This window comes from Centroberyx affinis, unplaced genomic scaffold (genome assembly GCF_046629955.1).
Source record: "Centroberyx affinis isolate AG114_WGS23_722 - 3 ecotype Tasmania unplaced genomic scaffold, CSIRO-AGI_Caff_v1 ptg000379l_1, whole genome shotgun sequence".
Taxonomy (NCBI): Eukaryota; Metazoa; Chordata; class Actinopteri; order Beryciformes; family Berycidae; genus Centroberyx; species Centroberyx affinis.
The window spans coordinates 207,321-233,544 of record NW_027279048.1 but is presented as its reverse complement, the minus strand read 5'-3'; the positions used below and the strand labels follow the sequence as shown (position 1 = coordinate 233,544).

At 43.1% G+C, this 26,224-nt stretch overlaps 2 protein-coding genes across 2 annotated transcripts in view; one reads left to right on the top strand and one right to left on the bottom strand.

Annotated features, from left to right (window-relative positions):
- Window positions 1-26,224, top strand: part of mtor (mechanistic target of rapamycin kinase) — a 90,189-nt gene that overhangs the window by 27,811 nt on the left and 36,154 nt on the right. The window contains 6 exon segments of the mRNA XM_071515916.1: window positions 638-800; window positions 1,289-1,381; window positions 1,860-2,006; window positions 3,270-3,412; window positions 3,705-3,867; window positions 4,547-4,692. Coding sequence (XP_071372017.1) covers window positions 638-800; window positions 1,289-1,381; window positions 1,860-2,006; window positions 3,270-3,412; window positions 3,705-3,867; window positions 4,547-4,692 — 855 coding nt within the window.
- angptl7 (angiopoietin-like 7) lies at window positions 8,766-12,408 on the bottom strand. Its single transcript, XM_071515911.1, has 5 exons — window positions 11,820-12,408; window positions 10,372-10,472; window positions 10,048-10,242; window positions 9,595-9,790; window positions 8,766-9,484 (listed from the first exon to the last, which is right to left on the bottom strand). Exons 1-5 carry the CDS (start codon window positions 12,178-12,180, stop codon window positions 9,315-9,317), a joined length of 1,023 nt encoding a protein of 340 aa, XP_071372012.1. The 5' UTR covers window positions 12,181-12,408; the 3' UTR covers window positions 8,766-9,314.

The window sequence follows — 26,224 nt, the reverse complement described above, 5'->3', positions numbered from 1 at the left end:
CAGTGAGGTCGCTGAAAGCCATACTGACAATCTCACTGGATCCCAAATATGCTCTTAAATGAGTGAACCGTATTTGCTAATGTTGCATGTTCTCCCGCATCTCGCTTCCAAAGCTTGCCACCTCATCCTTAACAGAAGACGTTCATTCATGCGTGTCTACATTTTATAATGCAATACTAAGATTGTTTTATATTCTTTGTGTTTGTGTGTGTGTAATATGACCTGAGGAGTGACACATAAATAATATTCTATCTATCCATCTATCTGTCCATTTATCTATCCATCTATCCATCTATCCATCCATCCATCCATCCATCCATCCAGTACGCATTTGCTCCACAGAAACAACAAGCCCCCAATACCAGAAATAATGAGCTGGGGTTCCACTGCCAGAATTTACATACTTTGCCGTGTTTTCATTTTTATTTGCACTCACTGCGGCATAATGGAATAAACCGCTTCGTAAATACTGTAAGGCCGTGAAGCTTTTCAAGTCCCCCCCCCCCCCACTCCCTTTTAATGTCAGAGCGTCTGGAACTGGGCTGTGCCTCCGTCCCCTCGGTGGGATCGCTAGCGTTTTAAAGTAAAGCCCGAAGCGCTTCTTGTGTTGATCTGTTTTCCCCTCCGTCTGGCTCAGGGTCGCCTTGGAGACGCTGGACCGGCTGACCGAGTCGCTGGACTTCACCGACTACGCCTCGCGCATCATCCACCCCATCGTGCGGACGCTCGACAGCACGCCCGAGCTGCGCGCCACCTCCATGGACACCCTGTCCTCGCTCGTCTTCCAGCTGGGCAAGAAGGTAGCCGGCTCTCTTCAGATGTAGCTATTATCCAGTAGACAGCCAGCTCCAGCCTCCCTGCTGCTTGCTTTTAGTCGAACAGTGTGTCGGTATCTCCTCTCTGGGGATCTGCTCCCCCTCCTCCCCCCCCACGGTTTTTACTACTTCCTGCCAGGCCGCTGATGTCATTGACCGTTTGGCAGCGGGGAGGGGTGTTTATGAGAGTGGATGAGGTCACGCTTACCCCTCCCTCCCCCTCCCTTAGACTTCCCCTCCCTCATCGCTCACCCCTCCCATCCTTTTCATCCCCTAACCTCAGAACCGCCAGACCACATGTAGCCGCGTCTGGCCTCCCGACTTGAAAGGGGAAGCTTTTTTGATCCGAGGCCCGTGGGGGTTAGGTACGAGCGCAGGACACTTTGTTATTTGGCTTTCGGTGGTGGGAATTGCGTAAACAAGCACGTGTACGCCGTTTTATTCACTGGCTGTCCCTCTTCTCTTATCCTCAGTACCAGATCTTTATCCCCATGGTGAACAAAGTGATGCTGAAGCACAGGATCAACCACCAGCGCTATGACATCCTCATATGTCGCATCGTCAAGGTCAGTTTCCCTCCCTCCCACTGTCTCCAGCTTCTCTCTGCTGTCTGCACATCGGAGACCCAGACTCCACCTGTAATCCGCACTCAAGATTCTCATTTTAGACAGGGAACATATGGAACGATTTGATACTCCGCAAAATTCAAACAATTCTCCTGAACGCATGAGCATATGTTCATTGTTCTGCGCCCCTCACCCACTCAAGCCCAAACACTGAAGCCCTTCAAGCTGGAGACTTAACTGCACACGCTCAAAGCACTCAAATTATATACAAGAAATAAACAACAACTGTTAAGATACAGTCTACTACAAACAGTCATTACCGCGTACTGTTTATCAACAATTTCCCCTCAGGAAGGAAATGCACTTGTACATTCACAAAACATGTTCCGAGGCCTGAGTCAGCGGTTAGTCTGTGTGTGGGCTGACTGCGCGTGTGTGTGTGTGTGTGTGTGTGTGTGTGTATTTGTGGTCGCATCAGGGCTACACTCTGGCGGAGGAGGAAGAGGACTCTCTAATCTTCCAGCATCGCCAGCTTCGCGGCAACCAGGGCGACACGCTGGTTAGCGGGCCGGTGGAGGCGGGGCCTATGAAGAAGCTTCACGTCAGCACCACCGCACTTCAGAAGGTCAGGAGGGTGGAGGGATAACGGACCTTTTACCATCAATTTTGATTTTACAGTTACATAGTTGATGAATGTGAACCAATGTCGTTTTCAGAGGTATAACTCACATTTGCAGACATAACCACCCTGCCTTTTTTTTTTTTGCAAAATTTGGTCCAGTGGTAGAAGAGCAGCCATAATGACCACTGAACAGATATAGAGCTGATTGGCCATGTGATGTAGAATTTGAACAGGCAGATCTCATGTCCCCTTTCAGCTCCAGTCATGAAAATGTGAAACAAGTTGGTAATGTGGCATGGAAGAAATTATGAACTTTTGGGTGAAAATCCGACATGTGGAACTGGCATATATTGCCAATTGCACAGTGTTGGCGGAGGTATGAGCTCTACTGAGTGCCATCTAGCTCATGAGTTTATTTGAATGTGATCTCAGCTCTCTGGCTCCCTAGTTGATCAGTTGCCTTTACCTCTTCTGAGAATACAGCAACTTTAGCAAACATAGAGCATATTGCATACATGCATAAACAAACTGCTTGCACCATAGTGTGCTCTATTATAAAAGGATGTGTTGTCTTGTGATCATAAATAAGAGTATATGTGTTATGCAGCTGTGGTGCTTGGGGGGATAATTGTAGTTTAGTCCCATATCTGTTGCTGTTTGGGTCTCACTTATGTTACAAGTTAAGGTTGTAGTGCTAAAACTGTCATAATTAAATCGTTACTTCTGAAACACTTTTAGTTTTAAATGATGGTAAAACTTAATTACAGTGCTATTTTTAATTTCACATTTCCTCTATCAGTGGTGGTAATTTACTTGCTGTGCTAAATGAATACAGAAGAAATAGTGTATGCATATTGCCATGTATCACTATGTGGCAGCAGTCCATGTAATGGGTAAAAAAAAAACACAAGTTCTTGATGTCATGAATTTAATCAGCATGAGAAGAGGATTATGAGTTTTGTGAAAAATCGCATCTAAGGTGTGCAGTTAAAATTTCACAACAATACAACTTCCTTTTATTAATTAGATGCTGCTCAATAAAGACCCTATTTGTTGAAGATTTTCTGTACCCTGTGCTGAAGTCTTAATAGCAGCCAGGTATAGAGGAGTGAAATTTCTCGAATTTGGCTTGACGCTGTGATAATAAGTCAGTTTAAGCCGTCCCACACACGTCGCCCGTGACAACGCGGGTCTGGAGAAACTCTGCGCGACTCCCACTTAGTTCCCACTGACTTGCTGATCGATGAGTTCTTTGTCTGTCCGCAGGCATGGGGCGCCGCCAGGAAGGTGTCCAAAGACGACTGGCTGGAGTGGCTGAGGCGCCTGAGCGTGGTCCTGCTCAAGGAGTCGTCTTCCCCGGCGCTGAGATCCTGCTGGTCGCTGGCCCAGACCTACATCCCACTCGCCAGGTACACCGCTATCATGTCTGCCTTCCTCCGTTGTTCCCCCCTAAACGCTCCACATCCCCGCCGCATCACAAGCTAAGCACAGTGAGACCGCTTCCACATGTCCCCCATATTAAGATTGGGTTATAAGACAGCTGGAAGTGGAAGAGCACTTTTCACAGCTTTGGGTATACCTTGGTTTTTGGAGTCCTAATCTAAGCCATAAAACAACATCGTACCTGGTTGTACAGTGATTCATCAAGAAACCATACAGTCAGCTTCTTACTAATTGATTTCTGTAATCATGTGTAAACAGAGACCTGTTCAACGCGGCCTTCCTGTCCTGTTGGTCGGAGCTGAGCGAGGACCAGCAGGACGAGCTGATCCGCAGCATCGAGTTGGCCCTCACCTCGCAGGACATCGCCGAGGTCACCCAGACCCTGCTCAACCTGGCCGAGTTCATGGAGCACAGTGACAAGGTCGGTGGGATCGGCAATATGGCTCAACTCAAGGCCTTAAAACGTCTTGAATACAGTTGGAGCGTTTTAGAGCATTTTAAGAACATTTTAAAGGGGTGGTAAGATTTTTTACCACCTCACAGTACAAAATCCCAAAATGGCCCCAATATATATTTGCATTGATAGGGTTGTTGATCCATACTACTGACTCAACGATGAGATTTCTGGCCTTCACAACACACTTTTCAGCCCATACTCTGTTTTGGAACAAAAACTACCCAGCCATTGGCATTTCAAGACACTCCCAGTCTCTTTAAGTCTGAAATTCCCCGTTAGGGATCTTTAAAACCAGTCATTTTGTTGGTGTGCTGTTATTTCTGGTGAGAAATCAGCCCAGTCCTGCAGACCTATATTCTGAAAGGTCTATAGTTGGTCTTACTTTTCATTCTAATTGGCATTAAAATGCTCTTGAACAGATTTAGGGTCAGTTGAATTATGCCCCTTCCATATAAAGTGTACTGAAGTGGCTCAAAGTTAGGAACTAGAAACTTTTATGGCGCTGTCACAAAAATTTAGTTTTTGTGTTATTATGCTCGACAAGGTATAAAGTGCAAGAATTCCATTTTATGAGCAATTAAAGATTTTTCCCCAAGTTTTCCCCTTCCTTGCTCAAGTTGTACACAATTGTTTCCTCTTGCAGGGCCCTCTGCCTCTGAGAGACGATAATGGCATCGTGCTGCTCGGAGAACGAGCCGCGAAGTGTCGTGCCTACGCCAAGGCTCTGCATTACAAAGAGCTGGAGTTCCAGAAAGGCCCTTCTCCGCTCATCCTGGAGTCCCTCATCAGGTAGGAGCTCCGATAAGAACGGAGGCGGTAGTTTTCCAAGGGAGAAGTAAGCATGGTCTCTGTCAACACCGAAAACTCAAACAGCAGTCGATTGAAAGCAGCTTAACCGTCGACAGATTTTTCCAAGAGGTATTCGCTTTACAGTATTGAGACAAATGAAAAGTGACTGCATTTAACGGTTTATGTAATGTTTTGTTTAGGCCAAGTAAGCGTTTAACTGTATTGCTACTCGGTTAAACCGCAGTTGTTTAAGTGGAAAACCTGAAGTTTTAGGAGCCATGTCCTTTGGCTCACTGGTCTTAGTTTCGGTGGCATGTCATGGCCCCAAAAGTGAAATGCTAGACATTGTGTTGTTCAATGCAGGCCTGTCACTCACCTTTGTGACTAAATGTAAATACTGCGAGACCACAGGTTATGTAAGACTATTATGATTTGGTGTCAAATGTCTATTTTACCCATTCAGTGCCCTCAAGATGTATGGTAAATATCCAATAATATGCTGCACGAGGCACTCTATTTCGGAAAATCGTTTGTTGTGGAACTTGTGACCAAAAGTCATCTGTGGAGTCGATCTCTTAGTGAAGTCTTCTGTGATGCCATGGGACGCTTTGATTATAGTGTCATTATAGCTAAAATAATCAATTGTTGCTAAATGCATATACCGCAATCTCAGTTCTTCATGTTAATCGAGGGCATGTACGTAGCCTCTTGAAGGGTAGGTGCTGATGAAAAATCATCTCTAGTGGGTCCAAAGTGGTACCTCCCATGGCCTTGTTAGGTGTTATTAGGTGGCAGGGCCCATAGAACAGGCGGCCTATTGTTTTTGTATGTTTTCTTTATAGCTTGCTTTCTTTCTTATGACAAAAACTGCCTTCCCATGCACAAAACGTTGCACAGTAGTCCGGTCTGGTCCAAAACGATGCATACTGTAATATGTGGCCAATCTTCCTGATGGCTATAGCAACTGTCCAGAGTTTAAAACTTAAAAAAATCATTAAATATCAGCCATATGTGCTACAAGTGTGCAACAACTAATTCAGTCAGGCTCCAACTAAGTGGAACTGACACCCAACCAGCTTCCAAATAATCTGCAGCTTTTAAAAGTTTAAAGGTTTTCCAAAATTGTGCCCACAGTGACTATGTTTTTGTCTTACTGTAAATTGTACTGTGCACAGACATTTTATGTTTTGGCCCAATATTTGACCACATTTTGGTAAGATCTTCACCAATATCTGGTATTTAAGGGCTTCTGTATCAATTCAAAGTTATGGCAAATTATCGACTGTCTCAGGTGGGTGTGATTTTATGAACTGCAGCAACAAAAAATTCTACATCTCCACTCATACACAATCTTATATCCAGCTAGATTACCATTAAGGCCATCATCCAGGCTATCTGTGATTAAAAAAAACATTAAATAATTTTTGATGAAATTATACAGAAGATCTGTGAAGAAGATATATGCAAATCAGTGAACAGAGACTTTGACAGACTTTGACTGCCTCCTTTGTTGAAGCAGTCTCCACAGTAACGGTGGCAAAAGATTTTCTTGGATATTAAGACCACAGAGACACTAAACATGCAGCAGTTTTTAAACCCTGCACTCACAAAGTCATACTGTGAAACAAAACACATGTGGAATCACTTCCTAGCTGGCTCAAGAAATTCATGACCTGCTTATGGCAAGAAAGGTCATGAGATCAAGTCCTGAGTGGTGCATCTATAGTGTGACACTAGTAGAGCTGTGTATGCTGGCTGGTTGATGTGAAGTTCCTCTAAAGGTTAAAAGGCATTATTTCTCCCTTTTCCTCCTTTTTTTCTCCTTTTTTCCTCATAAATTTACAGCAAAGCCGGCAGGTACATGTATAAATAACAATCCTTGATTTAGAAGTTTGAATTTAAAGACAACGATTGGATTATCGCTCTCTCTAAAGTCCATTTTATTCTAATGAATATATAAATAAGTGATATCATACATATCCTCCTGTCCTGTAACACGTTAGTATCTGCGGTCATCTTTTCCACCCCCTTCTCTCATCCTTTCTCCTGTATTTCTGTGTCTTTCGGCATTGTATGAAGAAATCTGTTTTCCAGGCATCTAATTGGACGCTCGCCTCCTTTTCATCTACGAGTGTCTGGAATAGTGTTTCTCAGGGGCCTGTTTTCAATTTCTCGGGGGCCTTGATGATGATGAATGATGGGAGCCGGCGCTGCAGTGTTTTCAATCTCTCCATATGGTTCTCACCTCTCCAGGATTTCCCATAAAAGATCCAGAGTCTTGTGTGCAGAAAAGCGCTACGTAAACCCGGCTCTATGCTGCCGTGACTGTATTAGAAAGCATCTGATGCGCACTGTTTGATGACACTGGAGGAGGCACTGTCACTGCTGTGTCAGTGTTGGTGAGTCATGGTGTTTGAAGGTGAATTTGTCAGTATTTTAGGAACTGCTCTTCATATCCCTGTTTATATTGAAGCTCAGGCTTTTGCACATGGGTAAGAGAGATAGACATGTGCCCGACTTTGGACCACTCCTGGAATTGTCCAGATGCAAGGATACACTATGAATCAGGCATGGGGGCTTTGGAGAAAACCAAATGAATTAGTTTGGGGTCTGACTCTGTGCTCAGCCCCCACAGCCTTGCTAGAGCCAGGACGTTGCTCACATTTTCCCTGTTACTCCTAACAATAGGGGAGAGCTATTAATTGAGCATGTGAAACCTGTGCCATTACTGATACATCACTCAAGGACTTTAAACGGGATTCGATACTCACTTGTTTGTTTGTTATTTCTATCACTCATGAGTGTTGAACCTGCAGATTTCTGGTTGAATTTAATGATAGGAGCGTATGTAGTGTGGTAGCTACTATAAAGACCTTTAAAAGAAAAGGGCTGGTACATTTACAGTGTAACCATATGGTCGGCGGTTCCATTGCCAATGCAGTGACTAGAACCCAGTTTTTATAGATAATATGTGGCCATAATGTTACTGGGCACCATGGAAATGGAATTTCAAATAAAGTCTGGTATGCTCAGATGTAAAGCAAAATCTTAAGCAGAAACCCATGCTATCATACCCAACTAGTGCTGGATTAGGCTTCTGTGCATTATTTAATTCTGCCTCTTAACTGCTTAAGTGGACTTGCTGTAGTATGTTTTTTTAACCACCAATTGTACGCAGAGTATTTCAATTGTTTTGAATGTAATTGTGGAACATTTTATAAATACATAGTTTATGCTCAGGTTCATATGAAATAGTCTGTTTGATAGCATATTTATTCAGTCATTTTCCCCAATATGGTTTCTATGATGCTGCTGGTTTTATGCCTACAAAGGAATCCAGAGTCCAAATATGACTGTGACTCTCAGCAGCAGTCTTTGAAATGACGCATGCTAGCCATTAGAAATGGGGTGTACTACTTATGTTGGCCCAAAGGCTATGGTAGGCCCCCATAAAGAGTAGCCCTAGTGGTAACTGACCTCTCAGAACTGCTTAGATTCTGTCTTCCACCACTGTTGAAGGTCTGCTTCTGCTGCCAGGGCCACAAGTTTGTCTGGATGTTTATGGCCCTTGGAATAGAAAGACCTGGTCATTTGTGACTGTCCAAAGGTCTTTTTAGAGCACCATTCAGTCCACTGTTGTCATTGGCATTGGCTGTATAGGCAGTGCACCCTCTCTGTAGGTATTCAACTATTCGGAATGCTCCAAGGAATGCTCTCAGTTTGTTCAAAGTGTAGCAAAACGGTGTTATTGTTTTCGAAGTAGTAAAAGCTAGGTATAGAGGCATTTACCTAAATGGCAGTTGTTAGAAATGTGTGTGGTCTTAATTCCTGCCTTTGGTTTATGTGCCTGAGACCTTTGACCAGGATGTCAGGAGGTGACCTAAGTGTCAGAGGTCAATGGCTTAGGGCAAATGCGTGGTCATTGTTGGACATGAATGGAGGCAAGACTCCAATTAGACTCCCTAAGAATTTGTCACATTTTCAAATATTGTGTTTAGCCACTAAGTAGTTACAACTAATGTAGAATCATGTTTGAGACAGGATACTCAGACTTTTTTTTAAAAATACAAGTTTATTTTCTATCCCATAAAACAACAATTATAGAGCTGTACACATTTTACAAATTACACATTTCCATCATCAACAAGTAGGTTTTTACAATAAAATTTGCAGTGTAATTCATAGGAAATAACTTGGGTGGTTGGTCCCATTCCAGTAATTCACAAAGGTCCTTTGCAACGTACTTGATAGATTGTGATAGGGTTTTTTTTGCTATGAATTGTTGTACCAGTCCATTAGTTGTAACCATTCTCACTATAGCCTATAGATGGCCTGTGTTATGACGGAGGAAAATATCCTAGTGCTTTTGAGACAAGAGGCAAGACAAGAGGCAATCAAAATCCAGTTACCCATATGGAACAGTGGTAGAAGAGCTTCTATCGAAGCTTTTAAGAAAATAAAATATTTCACCGATAAATATATGAAATCAACTACAATTTACAATCAAACATGGTAAAAAATCACACATTCAGCCCACAGCCACAATTTGGTTGCACAGGTATTTGTTAAATCTCTCAGCAAGCATGCGTATCGTCTTCATCCCGGGCCTGCAGCTGAAGCACTTATGGATGAAAACTCTGTGGTCGGACCTTCATCTCCACTCTCTTCAGGGAGTAGTTGGGCCCGTGCCAGCCGTACCAAGTGATCCCATCTGTGCTTTTGGTGTGCTCGCCTTTGCGATGGAAAACACCGTTCAGGTTGGAGTCAGTGCAGCAGTTGTACCAGTAACCACCTGTAAGGAGGTCAGGGTAAAGATTAGACTCACTAATCAATGGGAAATAACTAATATTAAACACTAGACCAGGTAAATTGTAAGGAATAAGAGTTGCTTTGCTGTCATACCTTTGCGCAGTGAAGCACAGTCGTCCACACATTTGTCATTGTCCTTGTGGATGGTGCTGAAGTTGGTGTTGTTGTGGTAGCGCAGGGAGTCTCCAGCGTTCCCAGAGTAGTTGGCAAGCAAGAGCTTGTAGCTGTTGAGCTCATTGCTCACAGTGAAGAAGCCGTACTGAGCATAGCGAGTCTCTCCTTCCCAGTCCTATAGTGGAAAATACACAACATGATTTAGGGAAATAAAGGTTATAGAAAAGTGTGCACCTGAGAGTATTGACTCCCACTGTCTGCTTAAGGTTTCTAAAAGCCATTAGTTTGACTTGTTAATTTTCAAAGCCCATAAGATTTAACTGGTGTGAATTGTTGATGTTCTCTTAGTTTTGGCTATGGAATCACCAGGGATTATGTGTTCTTGGTGTGTCAGCCCAGGCCTACATTAGTGCCCCGTTTCCAAACACGTACCTCCATCTCTATCCTCAGTATACTGGGCTGCCTTGTTAGACGGAAGATGTGGTCATTGCCCAGCCAGAAGTCCCCGCGGATTGTCCCGAAGCCGTTTTTGTACTGCTTCCAGTCACGGTTGAACGATGTCACGCCCACCTTGCGCCTTTGGATCAGAGTCCAGCCACCGCCATTCGTCTCCATATCACAGAAGACCTAAAAGCGTCGACAGGAATTTAGCATTTCTTAATATATGTACAGAAAAGCATCACACTCTATTAAAAAGTATACACAACAGACCTATATGAGCAGTGAAGAGCTCACAGGTCATTGAATGTGACTTACGTCCAGCTCAGGGGAACCCAGTAACTCGTCCTTAGGCAGTTTGTACTCTCCAGAGATCTTGTAGTTCCTGCTGTACAGTGATGCACAGTCATAGATGGCATCTAGAAAAAACAGGGATCTGGTCAATTATGGCAAAACCACACGTCGTTTTAAAAATGTAAATTGACCATAAATGGTGGACGGATATCTGAGCGAGGGGGACGGCCGAGAAAATTGTCTTCTCTCCCACCAAAAGTGAAAGAGATCAAAACGGAGGATAATTACGCACAGCATGGCTCATGGTTCTTGCGTAATTCCCTCTTTTATTCCTGTCATGGCATGGTGATGCCTTTAGAAGGGCTATGAGATCACTGCGGAGAAATGAACCTGATACTTCAAAAAAAGTGTCAGGGAGAGGGAGAGAGAGAGAGCGAGCCTGATGTGGAAACCTCCACTTTAATCTTTGCTTCTCTTCCTGCCCCGCTTTCCTGTCTGCACAGTGTCTCTAATTTGCTGAAGCTATAAAAAAAAAGGTCTCTGTGTTCTCTTTGCCAGTAGCATAAATGTAGCCCTGCTAGACCACGCTATTAAAGTATTGAAATAATAAACTGCGTCATGCCTGGCTAAACCTTTCTGCGGCGGCCAATAGTGATTAATGGTTTGTTAAAGTCGAGACGAATGATGGAGATGATGGAGGTGGTCTTTATTGACAACCCTGCAGACGGGACTCTACAGCTCCAAATTATTGCTTTCGGCTGCTGTAGGGCAACTCAGACAAGTGTGTGCACTGCAGTCTACATTATCACCAATTCACGGCAGCTGTCTGGTGCCCATGATTTGAAGCATGCCAGGTTGATTATAGTTTTTCACAGCTAAAATATAGGTATAGCATCCTGTATCTGAAATAGTATGCCTATTTGAGAATTCAGTTTTGGCAAAAAAAAACGGTTCACATTCCAGTGAAATTAACAAGCTTATCAAGAATATAAAAAAAAAAAAAAAGAAATAAGCACATATCCAAATCAAACAAGGCCCTACGTATAATGTACTCAAATCAAACTTCACAGAATTCCAAACAGCAGTTTTCAGTAAGACTGGCTGAAGAGGTCTTTAGGGGAAAGAGAGACACTTTAAGGTCAGCGAAATTTTCTGTTCGATTTGAAAAGTGCGTGTCTGTGAATTTTTACGGCTCTGCTGTGCGTATGGCAGTCGTCTGGTCTGACTTGCGCGGCAGAAGAGCGCAATCTGGAAGCAGCTGCTCAACAGGCGGAGGGAAAGACAGAGGCAGGTATTGGATCTGTTCTACCATGTATAGCCGCTGCGCTGTTCTATTAACAAATTACCTTCGCGTCAAGAAACGCCCAGCCAAAGCTTGTGACCCGAGACGCTTTTGACACTAAGCAGCAGCAGCGCTAAGTGGCGGCCGGGACGTTCCCCAGCTGTCGGCGAGCCGGAGAGCTGGCGCTTACCTGACGAGGTCTGAGTGACAGACTGCGCGGCTTGCAGCTGAATGATCTCCACGCGGTTGTTGATCTCCGAGTACTTGCTCTCCGCCTCCGTGACGCGGGCCTCCTGCTGCCGGTTCTGCTTATCCAGCTCCATCATTTGCCGCACGACGTTCATCAAGTCCGTCTCCTGCTTGCGGCCCAGCTCCTCGAGGAGACTGGTCAGGTTGGCCACCTGCACCTTCAGCGAGCGCACCTCGTCGCAGCACTGAGCCTTGGGGGGCTTCGGGGGCGCCAGTCTCTTCCTGGGGTTCTGGGCCCACGTTTCCGCCAGCAGGAGCAGGGTGAGCCCCAACGCCACTACGCTTAAATTTACTTTTGCCATTTTCTACGCCTCCCCCCAAAAAAAAAAGTCCTAGATCTTCACAACAGCGTCAGTGCTCGCTCTGTTCGAAAGCAACCGGTCCCAGTTGAAATTCTTCGCTGGAAGTCTCAAAAAGATGCCGGAGACTGGTTCGGTTCAGTTGGTAGAAGTGCCGACTGGTAGAGCTGGAGCCTTCCTTTGACCAAGTGTTCACCCAGGCTCTGTCTTATCTCCTCAGTGAAGCCCTGCTCTGCCTGTGCATCTTAAATATTTTCACATGTGGGTCCTCCCCCTCTCTCCCGGTGCACACCAGTCACTGCGCTGACCCTCCAACCTCCTGGGCGGAGGACCTTCCCCATCCCTCCTCCCCCCTCCCCCCTCCCCCCTCCCCTCCACCTCTCCTTCTCTCTTACTTTCGCTCATTCCTTAATAGCTCGGCCCCCGTTTCTCCTCTCTTTGTCAGGTGTTGAAAGTTTCAGGGCGATAGGCTGTTTTTTTTTTGTGTTTTTTTTTTGCCTCTCCCTGGTGGAGCGGCAGAAGGAGCCGAGGAAACAAAACAAAGGCTACTGTCTGAATTTGTTACGCTTCTACTGACGTGCCACTTGTGACAGAGTTGGATTACATCCTTCTCTTTGCCTTGGGTTTAACTGTATTTCAGTGGATTAGCAATATAGAAACTTATTGTAGAACTTGTATTAGGCTTTGTAAGTTTATAACTAAAAGCAGTTGTATGCAAGTGTGCAATTTTCTCCCCTGACTTCACACCTTAATTATCCCTGTTAATGATAGATTTTACTATATCCTTAGGGGTGACCATTTCTTCAGTAAATTCAGTCTTTACATGCCGAAGAGGTGTGTGAAGTCACTAAGTACTCTTAATTGTAGGTTAAGTGTGCTATTGATGCCACTGAATTCCTCACCTTTTTTGGCAGCAGTTGAAGCACGCATGCCTTCTGCTCCGCACACAGCGGAGAGGTACAACGCTGCATTTCAAAAGGGTGTTGATACAAGGAGAAAAAGGCTTTTGTTAAGCCTTAAGGTTAAAATTACCCCGCTGTCCAAGTGTATAAAAACTTGTCCGTCACGCTCGCATTATATTTTCCAAAGCAGCTAAAACGATACACTATTTCCCTGTGAGAACCAGCAGGCAACACAATAAAGTGATATTAATGTGGCTTACATGAATGGCTGCCAAACGCTTTTCATTTGAGATTTTTCTCACCTATATGTCAGACCACACGACCACATTGACATCTGTTTTCATGTTTTCTTGAATGAAACTCCTGCCTCTGAATCAGTTAAGTGAATAATATTAAGTACAAGTTGTTAGGGAACAATCGGCAAAGGGTCTGACAACACGGTGCCGCTAGAAAGGACTATGCAGTTATAAACTAATATAAAGGTGTTTGTGATTGTCATAGTAGTGTTTGCACTTAACAGTATAGTGTCCTTGAGGTCTCAAACCCATGCTTTTGGTATGTTAAGGTAATCTTTTTGGCCAAAAAACACTATAGTCTTAACCCTATATGATACATAACACTATATTCTTGCCCTTTTATGTATAAAAGAGGTCACAAAAGTGTTTGTGTGGCAGTATTTAAATGTAAAAGAGGTTAGAAAACCAAAAAGATGTGCCCTGGTGTTCGTTTGGCAGTATTTATATAATGGAAATATATTATTCTATACTTAAGGTAGTCCTCACAAAACTTCATTTGTGGCTCTACACTTTAATTCATGGGAAAATACTTCCCCCTCTCTACCCCACGGTTCCATCAAATGTGTTTAAAGAGCCCCTATACTTTTATTGTATAACACAACTCTCTGTAGCGTGTTACGCAGACTCATTGCTCTGTGCTATTCTGTAGTACTACAGTGATTTGTGGGGGAAAACGCTGCATACACGAGGCAGTGGGTGTGTCATGGGCTTTTGAAAAACATTGGAAAAGGTTGGGGAATATTTCTCCGAGAGCCAAATGTTTTCGCGGCTTGATTAATGAAAAATACAAAGCAGTGACCTCAGACCAGTGATTGTTGGAGCCCCACACAATGGCCAGTTAAAAAAGCAATCTGAATTGTAGTCCGGACTGCTGCCTTCATGAAATAATTCACTGAAACGGGAAACATTGTATATTTTTAGACCACCTTAATGGAAAAGAAGGGGTTAAATTATGTAATGAATCAAAGAGTTCACTGCATGTAAAATAAGATTGCAATGACATGCCCCAGAAACCATGGCATCAAGACCTTCACTTTTGTATGCATTTATGCCATGGCTTACATTTTTATCTCTTGTCCAAAAATATGCACCTTTATATACGACTCATTGATTATACAATCCTGAGTGGATTCGTGATATAATTCGGTTATGTGAATTTACGTAATCTGTGGAGGCAAGAAGCAGGCGGTCGGGGGTTTTTCACGGAATATGAAAGGAATATATGGAACCAAAACAAAACTTGACACTTTCGCCCTCATCTGCCACCTCCTTGCATAATACCTCATCACCAGCTGAGCCTCTTTTTTTTTTCTTGTGTCCCTCCTGCTAAGTTGGCAGGCATCCCTCTCCTAAATTTTCCTCACTTGGTCAGGCAAACAAGGAAATATTTCAGACTGTTCTGCTCACCATCATCTTTGTATCATGGGAGCTGCGGTCAGGAGCAAAAACAAAAAAAAACAAAAAAATACTTTTTTCATATTCCAAAATATTACATAAGTATGAATGGCCAGTCTGTAATGGCTTTGATGTGTCACTGTGTTGAAGGTTAAATATTTGGATGTGCATCGCTCATCCTTTGCCCGGGCATTTAGCTCACTGACTGTTACTGGCTGTTCTTTAGAACTGGTCACTGCTTTGCAATTTCCCCCCTTTGCTTGTTGTGCTTTATTTGTTGAATGTTGACATGTGTTCTTAGTTTACCGTATTTATTTCATTTCTGCGCGGCATCTGGGAGTCATAAGCCTATTTGTCCTTTATACAAACATGATAGAGAGATATTAGAATATGTATACATGTTCACATTGCTGGAAGTTTTAACGTGATTGCCTCTGATTATATGCTGAACACGATGTAATATTTTTTTGTTTACCCAATTTGTCTAAAAAAAAATTTGATAATGTTGGGTTTAGCACACAGATAAGATGATTGTAACATGCAGGGCAAGTTGCATTACCTCACACAGTGTATAACTGGATATCCTGTCTCACCTTTCCATAATATTGGATAATATTTGGTAGCATTCAGATTATCTATACCGGAGAGAAACATCACAACAAAGATCATATTGTGTTAAAAGATTTGACTTTATGATAAATCTTAGTCTCTAAAGCATACATAGTCAACAATGTAGAACTTAGGTTAACTGAAGACTTCATAAACTAGGTGTGTGTTTTTGGTTGACAGAAGTTGAGTCGCATTTCAGTCACGACTTAGTCACGTTTCCATTTTTCCATATTTTTCTTGTCACCTCTCTCCTGAAGAATACTTCTGCAGGCATGATACAGACTTACAGGAACACTGAGTCCTGATTCCTTGTTTTTTTTGTCCAGTAAACGGATGCTTTCTGTGCCCAGTACCTTTTCGACTTCCCCCCGTTAAGTCCGAACCTTAAGTCATCGGCGTGAGTCAGTCTCTTTTGGAAAAATGCAGATAATTCGCTTTCCTGGATATTCTCATTGCCCTAACTGCTCCGTGAGTCACATCTCACTCTCCAGCAATGCGTCCCTGCGGCATCGCTTTCCTCTGGCCCTGGACTCTGTCATTCAGCGCTGGTGCAGCAGAGTCCAGCTGGATGCCGTTTTATACGTTCAGCATCATGTTGCTTTTTCCTTAGAAATGCCTCCTCTAAACACCTTCTACCCGTTAAACATGTCTCACCATACGCTAAACTTTCACCCCCGCGGTAAGCCTGCACATTTCCTTGTACGTTTTTTTTTTCCTCCACCCCTACAAGACGTATCAAGCGTACCTCCCGCTCTTCTGATTGCAGTCGTCTATCTTTGATAAGCGTGAGCTGACGAAGCGAATCGTGACTTTGTGTTTAGCGTGTTTTTCTAAATATCCTGGAAAATCCATTTTTTGAAATCAACCATTCATTGACCAGTGGGGCCAAGTTGTCAGTCTCAGGCAGAGCGCTCATGGGTTCAATTAGGGGAAAGGCAGAAGGTGAAAGCAGGAGCCAGTGAATTCCAGGGCTTCTATCTGAAGACGTGGAATTATATAATCTTTATTAACGGTAACCTGTTCCACCTGTGAAGAGCCTCCGTGCAGATAATCTTCCTTTTGAATCGCACATATTATGGTGTGAGCTTTGAATATATGAAGGCATTATAGTTCCCTGAGCTGCTTGGACTGACCTTTCCTGAAGCATTTCTCTTATATGCGTTAAAATTTTTTGCTATGGCTGAAGGTAACCGTTGATTTGTTGGGTTATCATTGTAGCAATATGTACAAGCAATTTCGTTTCAGATTGAACACGTTTTTTTGCATGTTTTGATTTAAAATCAACCATAAACGAACTACAGTAGATATTTTTTTTTGCTTTTTGTAAGTATTGCTGATTTTATTAGTGTGAATATAACTTGGATTAATTTAGGTTTGCTGACACTGGTGGATTCCCTGCTGTGTTGACACACTTCTGCAGTTCGTGACCCCAGGTAGGAGATATCGAAGCCCGCAAAAAAATCCCACATATCCTACTCATAATTACCACTAGGAGGCTGATGTGAACACCTTTTCCCAGTCGGCAGTTCATATTTACAGAAAATCCGATATGGCATGAATGCAGCATCAGAGTACTTGAACTTGGCAACTACCTCACACAAGTTAAAATAACATCTAGGACATTTAGTTTTAATCACTTTTTGGGTGTGACTGTTGGAGACTGCTTTGCTTTCACCACTCAGACTGCTACTTATGTCACTCTGTTGGTTTGCTAATGTTGAAGAACTATATTGCTAGGTGTGTTAGGGTTAGAAAAATAACATTTCATTGTTATTTTAAAAGTAAAATATTTGTTTAACATTGGCCTTCTCGTTTGTGGTTTGGTAGCACGTATATCACTCCGCCGCTTCGTCTCGTGCCTAACAACGCCTCTAGGCCGTTTTAAGTCACTGAACTACGGCCTCTTGTGGCTTATTGCTCAATGTTACCGCAAATGGGGATGGATGTTATTTTTATTATTTTTACAAGGCAAGCAACTGACTTACTGTTTTAAATTTTAAAATAACAACATGGAAAATTATCCGTTTCCCAGTTAGACCCGGTCACGTGTAGAGGTTAAATAAACTGTTCCATATTCTCTATAATGAGGGAGACCGTATGCGCCTGAGCATCCACCAACCGTCTGAGCGGCAGACCTCATGCCCTGGCACCTCACCAAGAGGTCTGGTGGCTTAGGCCTGTGATGGCTACCAGGTGGCGTCTGTTATCGTACAAGGGACACGGGCCAGGTACCGGCCGTCTGCTCACCGCCCTGCAAAGCGGTAGCCGGAACGAGGCGTACTGGAGGAAGGGAAGACGGATTAGCCACTATCCCACTTGAGTAGTCTCCTCCGCTTTGTGTAAGCACAGTTGGCTACGCGGCACCGCTTCAAAGGGACATCGCGTGACATCGGGAGGACAAAAAGAATTGCTGTGTCACCGGACAGAAAACAAAGAACACGTGTGCCGCCGTTTCAGCGTCGATAACCGTTAAGTGTGTTTGTGTTTGCGAGTGTGTTCCCATGCATTCTGAAGTAGGTAATGCCATTAAGATAGATGATAAAAACGCAAAAAATTTAGCATTTCCTCTTTATAATGCTACAGTGTGGGCCTTAACCAATTCCATACCAATTTCTGTGCCTCCAGGATGGAATTGCTCAATGAGTTTCCTGTTAAACTGCTGCTGAAAATTATACACAGCATGTAACCAAAGGCTAAAGAACTTTTGTCCCTTTGACCAATAGCCAGCATTGCTATTTTATGATTCTAACGTAATCCCTTTGTTGAAATGAGACAACCGCAGCCACAACTTGTTTTCCATTGTTTAGGAGGAAAATCAATTATAGCATAAGTCAATTTAAGTTGAACAAAAGCAAAATTAATGTGATCATCACAGGACTGGCATCATTCAGCGGAAACGCATTTTAATTGGTAATTTTACCGAAAATGTAGTCAATATGTAGCCTATGGAAACTCAAGTCTGTCTCGCAACATTGTCTGTGGATCCTTTTGTCTCCATCCAAATAGCAACAGCAACATTCCAATGAGGTAACAGTCAGGCTTCAGTTTTTTTTTTTGCCATAGGAGACACTTTGTTCCTTTGGCCTCTTGACCTCAAGGTGAGGGACCCAGGAGACACATTCTGCGGTGGTGTCTCAATGTGTTAACAGTGTGGCGTAAACATGGGCGCAATGGTTTCTCCGGCCGATGTCTCAATGGCCCCCTAACATGCCTAACTAACTTGAGGCAAAAGAAAAGCAGAGAAATGTCATGTCAAATGATGTAAGTGATAGAGTGGCCTGTTTTCTCATGTATAACATTTCAACAGAGGCATTTTTGTTAATCTGTGAAGCGGTCACAACTTGTATACATATATGCTACAGTATTTTACTCACAGAACCTCCAAAAAATGAATTCTAGCACTAAGCTTTTATGTTAAGAGAGTTCTTTAGGCTTCTGTCTGAGAAATTGTCTTCCATGAAATTGTGTTTGACTTGACCCGGGACATGTAGGACCCCAAGTTCCAAAGTTTTTAAATGGTTCTAAGGTTCAAGGGTTTCACATGTACCCATTACAAGTGAAGCAATTTTTTCCCATGCTGTGGAAAATGAAAGCAAGGCATCTTCCTAGTGATGAAAAAAAACCCTTTTCATGTTGATGTTTGTAGGGAAATAAGAAACAATGGGCTAGTCAAACTGTGTCAAGGATGAATGAAATCCCCCTCCAGCCACCCACGTCCCAACGCCATCTGGGAGGAAAAAGGTGACCGAGGGCGACCCCTTCTTTTGCCCCCATGCTCATAGCATGCTGGGATGTGTTGCTTTCCCCCAAAGACCTGTAGTGGCTAACGTCTGTATTTGATAATCATAACATGTTCCTCATTACATCCTTACTAGATGCGCTCATGCAACACTGGGGTCATACTCTTTGAAGATTTATGTCGTGTTCATGTACTACAAGTTTAGGATTCGGGTCTTCAATTTAGATGGTGCTGAGTGAAACTGGTCAGATATGGAATTGTTTGCTGAGATATCATTTAATTGAAAAATGGAGTGTTGGTTATGTCACGCAACATTTATCATAGTACCTTAACCCTGCGCTTCAAACAGCTGAGCAGAGATAATTCTGCGTCTATTCAAATCTAGACAGACTTTTTCAAGTAAGAGTTAAGATCTTATCAGCATCAAACAATAGCAGCTGTTTAGATAACTATAATCTGTAATGAGTCAGTGCTTTGGAAAGGATATTTCCCTTTAGATTAAATGGAAAATAAAATAAAATTACAGTGTAACAGCATGCTACATTCATCCCTTGATTCACGTGTGTCAATAGTCTGTAGTAGAGTATTATTTTCATTCAGTCAGAGCTCAGTCATGCTCCTGTGGAATATCCAGCTGAAAAAATAGGAATGTTTTGGGCCCTTTAATGTCAATCATTGTCTAATTGCCTTAGTCTGAATGGGCCCGTTGGCACATGTTTCTATGTATGGAGAAGGAAAACAAAGCTGGTCTTGGCCCACCACCATGCTCACTATCATACAATGCACAAACGCGGAGAATTCGATACCGATCATTTCTCCAAATGAGGGTTTTTTGGAAAAGGAAAAAAGGAATGGGTAATGGCAAAAGGGCTGCCTTTTGTTTTTTTGGAAGACCATCCATCTTTCTGCACTTGCGAGTCCTGCTGCTATTTGATGTGAGTCAACATTAGTTTTCTGTCTAGAGGAAAAATGCATGGATTGCTTCAGCTTCAACAGATCATAACAAACATGAATTTTAAATTTCACAATGGTTTGAGTGCTTTCCTTACAACATTAGAAGGCTCCCACCTGAAAGCACATTAGTGTCTTCCTGGTGAGTCCATCTCTGGTAGTTATGAAAAGTGTCAAGAAATATCTCAAATTAATACATACATACCATAGGTACTAGGCTAAACATTTAGAGTGACATTATTAGTTTTTAGTCAATGCAACCAAGTATTTGCTTGCCACCTGGAATGCTTCTCAAAAATACTATTACACAAATAAATAAAAATGTTACAAGTTGTAAAGTTGTGCAGCGTTTTATGGCTTGGTGGATACCTTTCTTTTCATGAGCTTGAGGGCAGCATGCCCAACTTGCCCTTCAGCCCTGATAGAAGGATTCGATGTTGGAACCTTTTGTTTTATAATACAGGTTCTCCAACCAGGCTCTAGCCATGCATCGACTCCTTTCTACTACTTTGCAAAATCATCGTTCATCGTAAACATGAGGTCATCCTTGATGGATTTTTATTTTTTTCAAAAGGCCCTTTCTCTGTGCTGTCGTCTTGGAAAGTGGTAGCTTCAAAGAAAGTGGTATGTGGAAGCAGTGGAGTGTGACTTGTCAAGAGAGTAACCCCCCCCCCGTTTCTCATCTGTAATCTGCTAGGAAAAGGCCTGCGCAATGGAAAGAACACCCCCAAGGTGCTAGATGGTTCGGCTCATTCTGGCCAAGCGCCTCAGACCATTGTTGATTGCGTTCTGGCCGCCCCACAGATGTACAGTTCCTTAGGAGCAAAGGCCAGAGTTGTGTCAGACAGCCGATGTCGCTTTCCACTTTCCCCAGTTGTGGAGCATGTGTAAGCTGAGACAGAATCAGAGAGAAAGGTCTGAGAGAATTAACCACAATAAGGGACGGGCACAATGAAAGCAGTTGTGTGTACACACTCATGTTTCGGCTGATCTCAATTACATGTAGCGATTCTGCCTATGAGAGAGACTGCATTATTTGACTGATGCAAATGCTTGTCTCCAACAACCATCTACTCTCCTGGGTAAGAGTGGAGTTAAGGGCAATAGACTGCAACATCATCACAGTATATTTTTCATTTGTATGTATTTTTAGAGGTGTATATGGGAAACCTTGCAAATTGAGTAACCCTCCTCCTCCCCTATTGGAGCAGCCACAGCTTGAAGCTTCCTTAATGGACTTTCCTCACATGCAGTTCTTCCTAAGTCATGTGTGGCCTACACACGATTCCCTACTCATCCTGAACCACCACAAAACGCCCACCAGTCGCCCAGCAGATGACTGACCACAGAAGGATTGAACAATTTTCTCAATTTTGATGGAGCTTTGACAATGTGATATCACTGGTTTGGGCAGTTCCAGAAACCCCTTGCACTTAACCGAGAGAGCTCCAGGACACATCTCTGTCATTATGCCCGGTTTGAGTGATGACTGAAAAGCGCTTCCATTACATGTCTGTGGATGGCCTCTACAATGATTATGTAATATGCATCAAAGAAATATCCAAGCTTACAAATATGTGCGTGATGTTCAAAGTGAAGCTAATGTGCATCAATTCATTGGACCTTGATTCAGTCTTTCCTTGAACAGTGTTTAGATAGCCGCTAACATTTCGAAGTTATTATGGTCAACATTAAGGGATGGAGTCAACATTTGGCAAGGGAAAGGCCAAAAAAAATCAGCAAGGATCAAGTGGATATCTTCCTGATTAGATTAGATTAGGTCCAATAGTGAGGCCCGCTTTTTCCTCTCCTTCTCGCACATGTTATGCTCCGCGGGGGAATTTTTCGACGTTTTCCCCGGGGATCACGGTCTGTCTCTGTTTAATGAAAAAGCCAAGCCACTTAAGAATGGAGGAGATGGGGATTGTGGATGATTTTTACGGGAATAGAGGGATTTGTCTTTCTACGTGGCTCTTTTAGTTCTCATTATCTGACAAGCTAAGTTTGTTTAAAATTTGAAAGGTGTTGGGTTACCTCAACTCCCCTGGGGCGCGTTCTGACCCCGAGGTAGTCGTTCAGTTTTTTGTTATGATTAATACGTACACGTTGGTGTAGAGTTTGCAATGTGATAAGCTGTTTGTGCCTCACTCTTTGGGCCCATGAGGATAGAGTGATATGTTTCCCTCTGTGTTGAAAATTCAGCAGCCTGTCTCTGTTACCTGAGGCCCTAGCTGCAATACTCAAATAAACATTTTTGATTAAAAAATATACCCAATACTTTTGCCATGACTAGAATTTATAATAGTTTGAAGCACAATACTCAAGACACACTTAGAAGTTCTTTAGAATTAGAAATCCAAGTCCGTTTAAGGTGGTTGGTTGACTTTAATTTTAGACGTGTAATGATTTCTTCCTCCCCTGGTTTGAAATGAATTATGAACAGCAATGTCACAGACAGCTCTGTTTTTGATAGAAGAGTTATTAAAAATTCCCAGGCATAAAGCAAGCTGAATGGTGGCTCAGAAACATGATCAACCTATTTACACTGCCTTTGGGAATGAACTACAAGTTATGGCCACATTAGGTAGGTTCCGAAGCTTTACTGGATAAGTTGTTAATGAATTCACTCTCAAGCTATTTCATTTGATATTGTTTACATTACAGTAGACATTCAAATGCCCTTGTCCTTCACTTAAAAAGGCAATGGATGTTTGCCCCCTCTAAACCTCTATGGAACCAAATAAGTTTGGACTAAAACCACTTTTCAAGATACAGAGCACATTCTCTAAATTTCTATGGCAAGATATAATAAATCATGAAGGTTTTACACTTGGTAGAACTTAAGCTCAAGTGTTTTCAACCGCCTTCCCCGTGCTTCACAGGAGCAAATTAAATGCTTCAGTTGGGAAGCGATGCTTGTGGCCCTGAACACGAAGATGGCTTGACAGTGGTCTCGAGAAAGTTTTCTTGCTCGCTCGTAGTTTGACGGAGTTCTCGCTGAGGAGCACGTTACGTGAGCCTCGTCATCTGGATGTGTTTAGAGTGTGTGTGTTTGGAGCTGGCAGCCAGATGGCTCTGACTGAGGGACAATGAATTCTCCAGGGTCCACAGGAGAGAAAGCTCTTATTTATTCTGATTTGTCTTCGCAGACGAGAGCACATCTGGGCAGCCTTAGCATACCTCGGCAGCTTGTCTGTGGTGGGACAAGGAGGCTTTGCAGTTCTTCATTTTTGATTTGGTGCTCGGAGGTTGATTGTTGGTTGATTGTTTGACTGCAGGTGGTAATTTTTGGGTTCAATCAAAAATGACTCAAGTTTACACAAGATAGCCTTGTGATATCGTCAGTATTAGGTGTAATGTTGGATGGTAGTTGTGGAATAACAATGGAACATTGGTTAAAACTGGTTGCTGAGCCACTGAATCACAGCCCATAAGTGTCACAGACAAACACTAATTTGCTGAGATGAGCTCACTTTCCCGTATTATGCAACCACACTCTTTCTGTCTAGTTTGATTTCCTTCGGGTGCTAGACGCTTGCCCTCTCTGTCACCTATATACACTGACTTGTTTTGGAAATATCAGTCATCAAAGGCTAGATCGTGCAAAAGGACAATATAGGGTGTCATGTGGACTCAAAGGATGTTCAAGATGTCTTCAGTCACTGTTCGACTCAGTATAGGTTAGAATATGTATTTCACTTCTAAATACCCTGGATGCTTAGGTCTAACTGTAATACAGTTTCCACAGTTCCACAGCAGCTAAACTAATATTGGGTTATAGCTGTCAGTAACAATAACATGCTACATTGGATGCTCACTAATTGCCTTTAAAGGGAAATGAAGAAGGCTTATGCCCTGACTGTTGTGACACCCCACATCTTCATCACTTTAATACAAATGTGGCTCTTGGTTCTATGGGCAATACTAAAGTCTATCACACATGTCCTGTATGGTTTCTTGTTGCATAATGTCTGTCTTGAAGACAGGAAATGCAGAAATGCACACAAATCTTACTGTAACAAGTGAAAACTTCATTAATGCAATTTATATGCCTGCTTACCAATATAACATAAAATATCAAACCCAAGTATATCAATAGTACATTCAAAATTTCCAATAATTCCCAACATCTAGGCTAAGCCGATCACATCACACAAACCACAAAAATCAGAGACCCAAGGCAACCAGGCGATGCAGGAGCCGTCACTCACCTGTATATTTTTTACCATCTCAAACACACACCTATTGTCAATATACTATGCCACCTATGTTACCTGTGCCACTTTATACTGATCATGCTACTGCCTTCCCTGAAATCTGTCATAGGGAGGGAAAAGTTCAATCCCTGTGGGGGCTTACCTGAGGTAATCAGCATGGAATGGGGCATCCTGATGGCTCAGTGGTCTCAGGCGCATACCATGTAACCATGATGTCCTGGGTTTGAATCTGGCCCAGGACCTCTGTCTCATGTCACTCCCCTTGTCCCCTCGTCTTTCCTGTTTCTCTCCACTTCCAACTATCAAATAAAGGCCAAAAATAATCTTAAAAAATAAAACAAAATAAAAAAAACAGCATAGGATGCCACACCATATCTCGCTCTTCTCTCACTGTGTTTACATAGAGGGTGAGTGGGGGAATGGGGTGGACGTGAACAAATCTTCCTGGCCAGGCTGCATGTTCATGTATGGGAAACACTGCTAGCCAAGTAGCCAGACCTACTGCGGGGAGTGACCAAGTCTGTGGCTTCTTTCCCTGCGGAGAGCCCATGGTGGCTCCGGCTAAGGCAAAGCAACAAATAGCCAACCTCTCTGCATTGCCTCAGCTGCTAAAATTGAAATAACCGGATAGACATTAAGACAAAGAGGCTCAGTCATTTCTCTGAGAGACAGCAGCGGGAATTTGCACTGTGATTGGCGAATTGACAGCGACTGTAAGTGGCTTGCTTAAAAACTGCACCAAACTACAGTCTACTAGAAATGTTAATATGACTTATCTCCTCCCCTCTCTCAAACAGCCAACCATGACAAGCTGTTTGCCTACAACACAACCAATCCCAAACGAAATTGGCCGAGCCGTGATGCATCCTAACCCTAATCAAGGTCGTAACCCTAACCAAGCCACACATGATGGGAACAACTTAACCCCCCAAAAAAAGACAACACACACCAAACTGACTCATAGAAGCGGCCACTCTATAGTGGCTCAGTTAAAAATAAGCATATCCCGTGCATTGTTGAATGACAAACACCTCAGTGCATTGATCTACTAAATCAGCAATGAAGTGTTTTTTCAAAATGACTCGTAGTTATCATATCTCAAAGTTTTCTGTGCACAACTACGTACAAGAGCGCTCCTGTTCTTATTTGTTATTCTGCCTGTCTAGCATGCGGCTTGATACCGGCAGCTTCTGTAGCCTGGGTGCAACCACTCGCTGTGTCCTCTCATCACATTTGTCTGGCCCTCGCCCCGTGTCACGCCGGGTGTCTGACACACATGCTCAGGTATCCTTCATCAACTCTCTTGCCCACTGTCTTCGGGACCTCCACCGCATACCGGGTCCCTTCAAACGCTACATTTTTACAGATGTATTGGCCGCGGCCGAGCACGGCTTTTGCAGTTGAGGAAATACAACAGACTTGCGTTTCAGATGAGTGTTTCCAGATGTGGTTTTTGGGGTGGGGGAGCGGGGGGGGGTTACACACATTTGAGGGACCGGCGTCTTGACAGATGACACATAATTTATCTCCCAAGCGTGACACAAGTCGATGAGCTGCCCAACGCATTTACCTTTCAAAAATATACACCTTTGGTGAAAGGAAACATTTGTTTAGCATGCCAAGAAGCAAGGCAGTGAGCGTCTCAGTTTACCGGCAGGAGCAAGAGCGTCATTGTTTTGTAAATGCTGGTAATATTCCTTGTCAAAATATGCCTCTTCTCAGAATTTATGGTCGCCTTAGCCGTGTTAACAGTTCAATGTCTTCAAGGTGTCAAGAGGATATTCGTCTCTATTAAATCTTTTTTACTCTTTCTACTCACATTTTTTCTTCACAGGTCAGTTAGCTTCATTTGACATACTTACACCATACTTACATACAGTATACCACCTACTCAATTGTTTGTCCATGTATAATCACATACTAGGTCAATGACAGTGG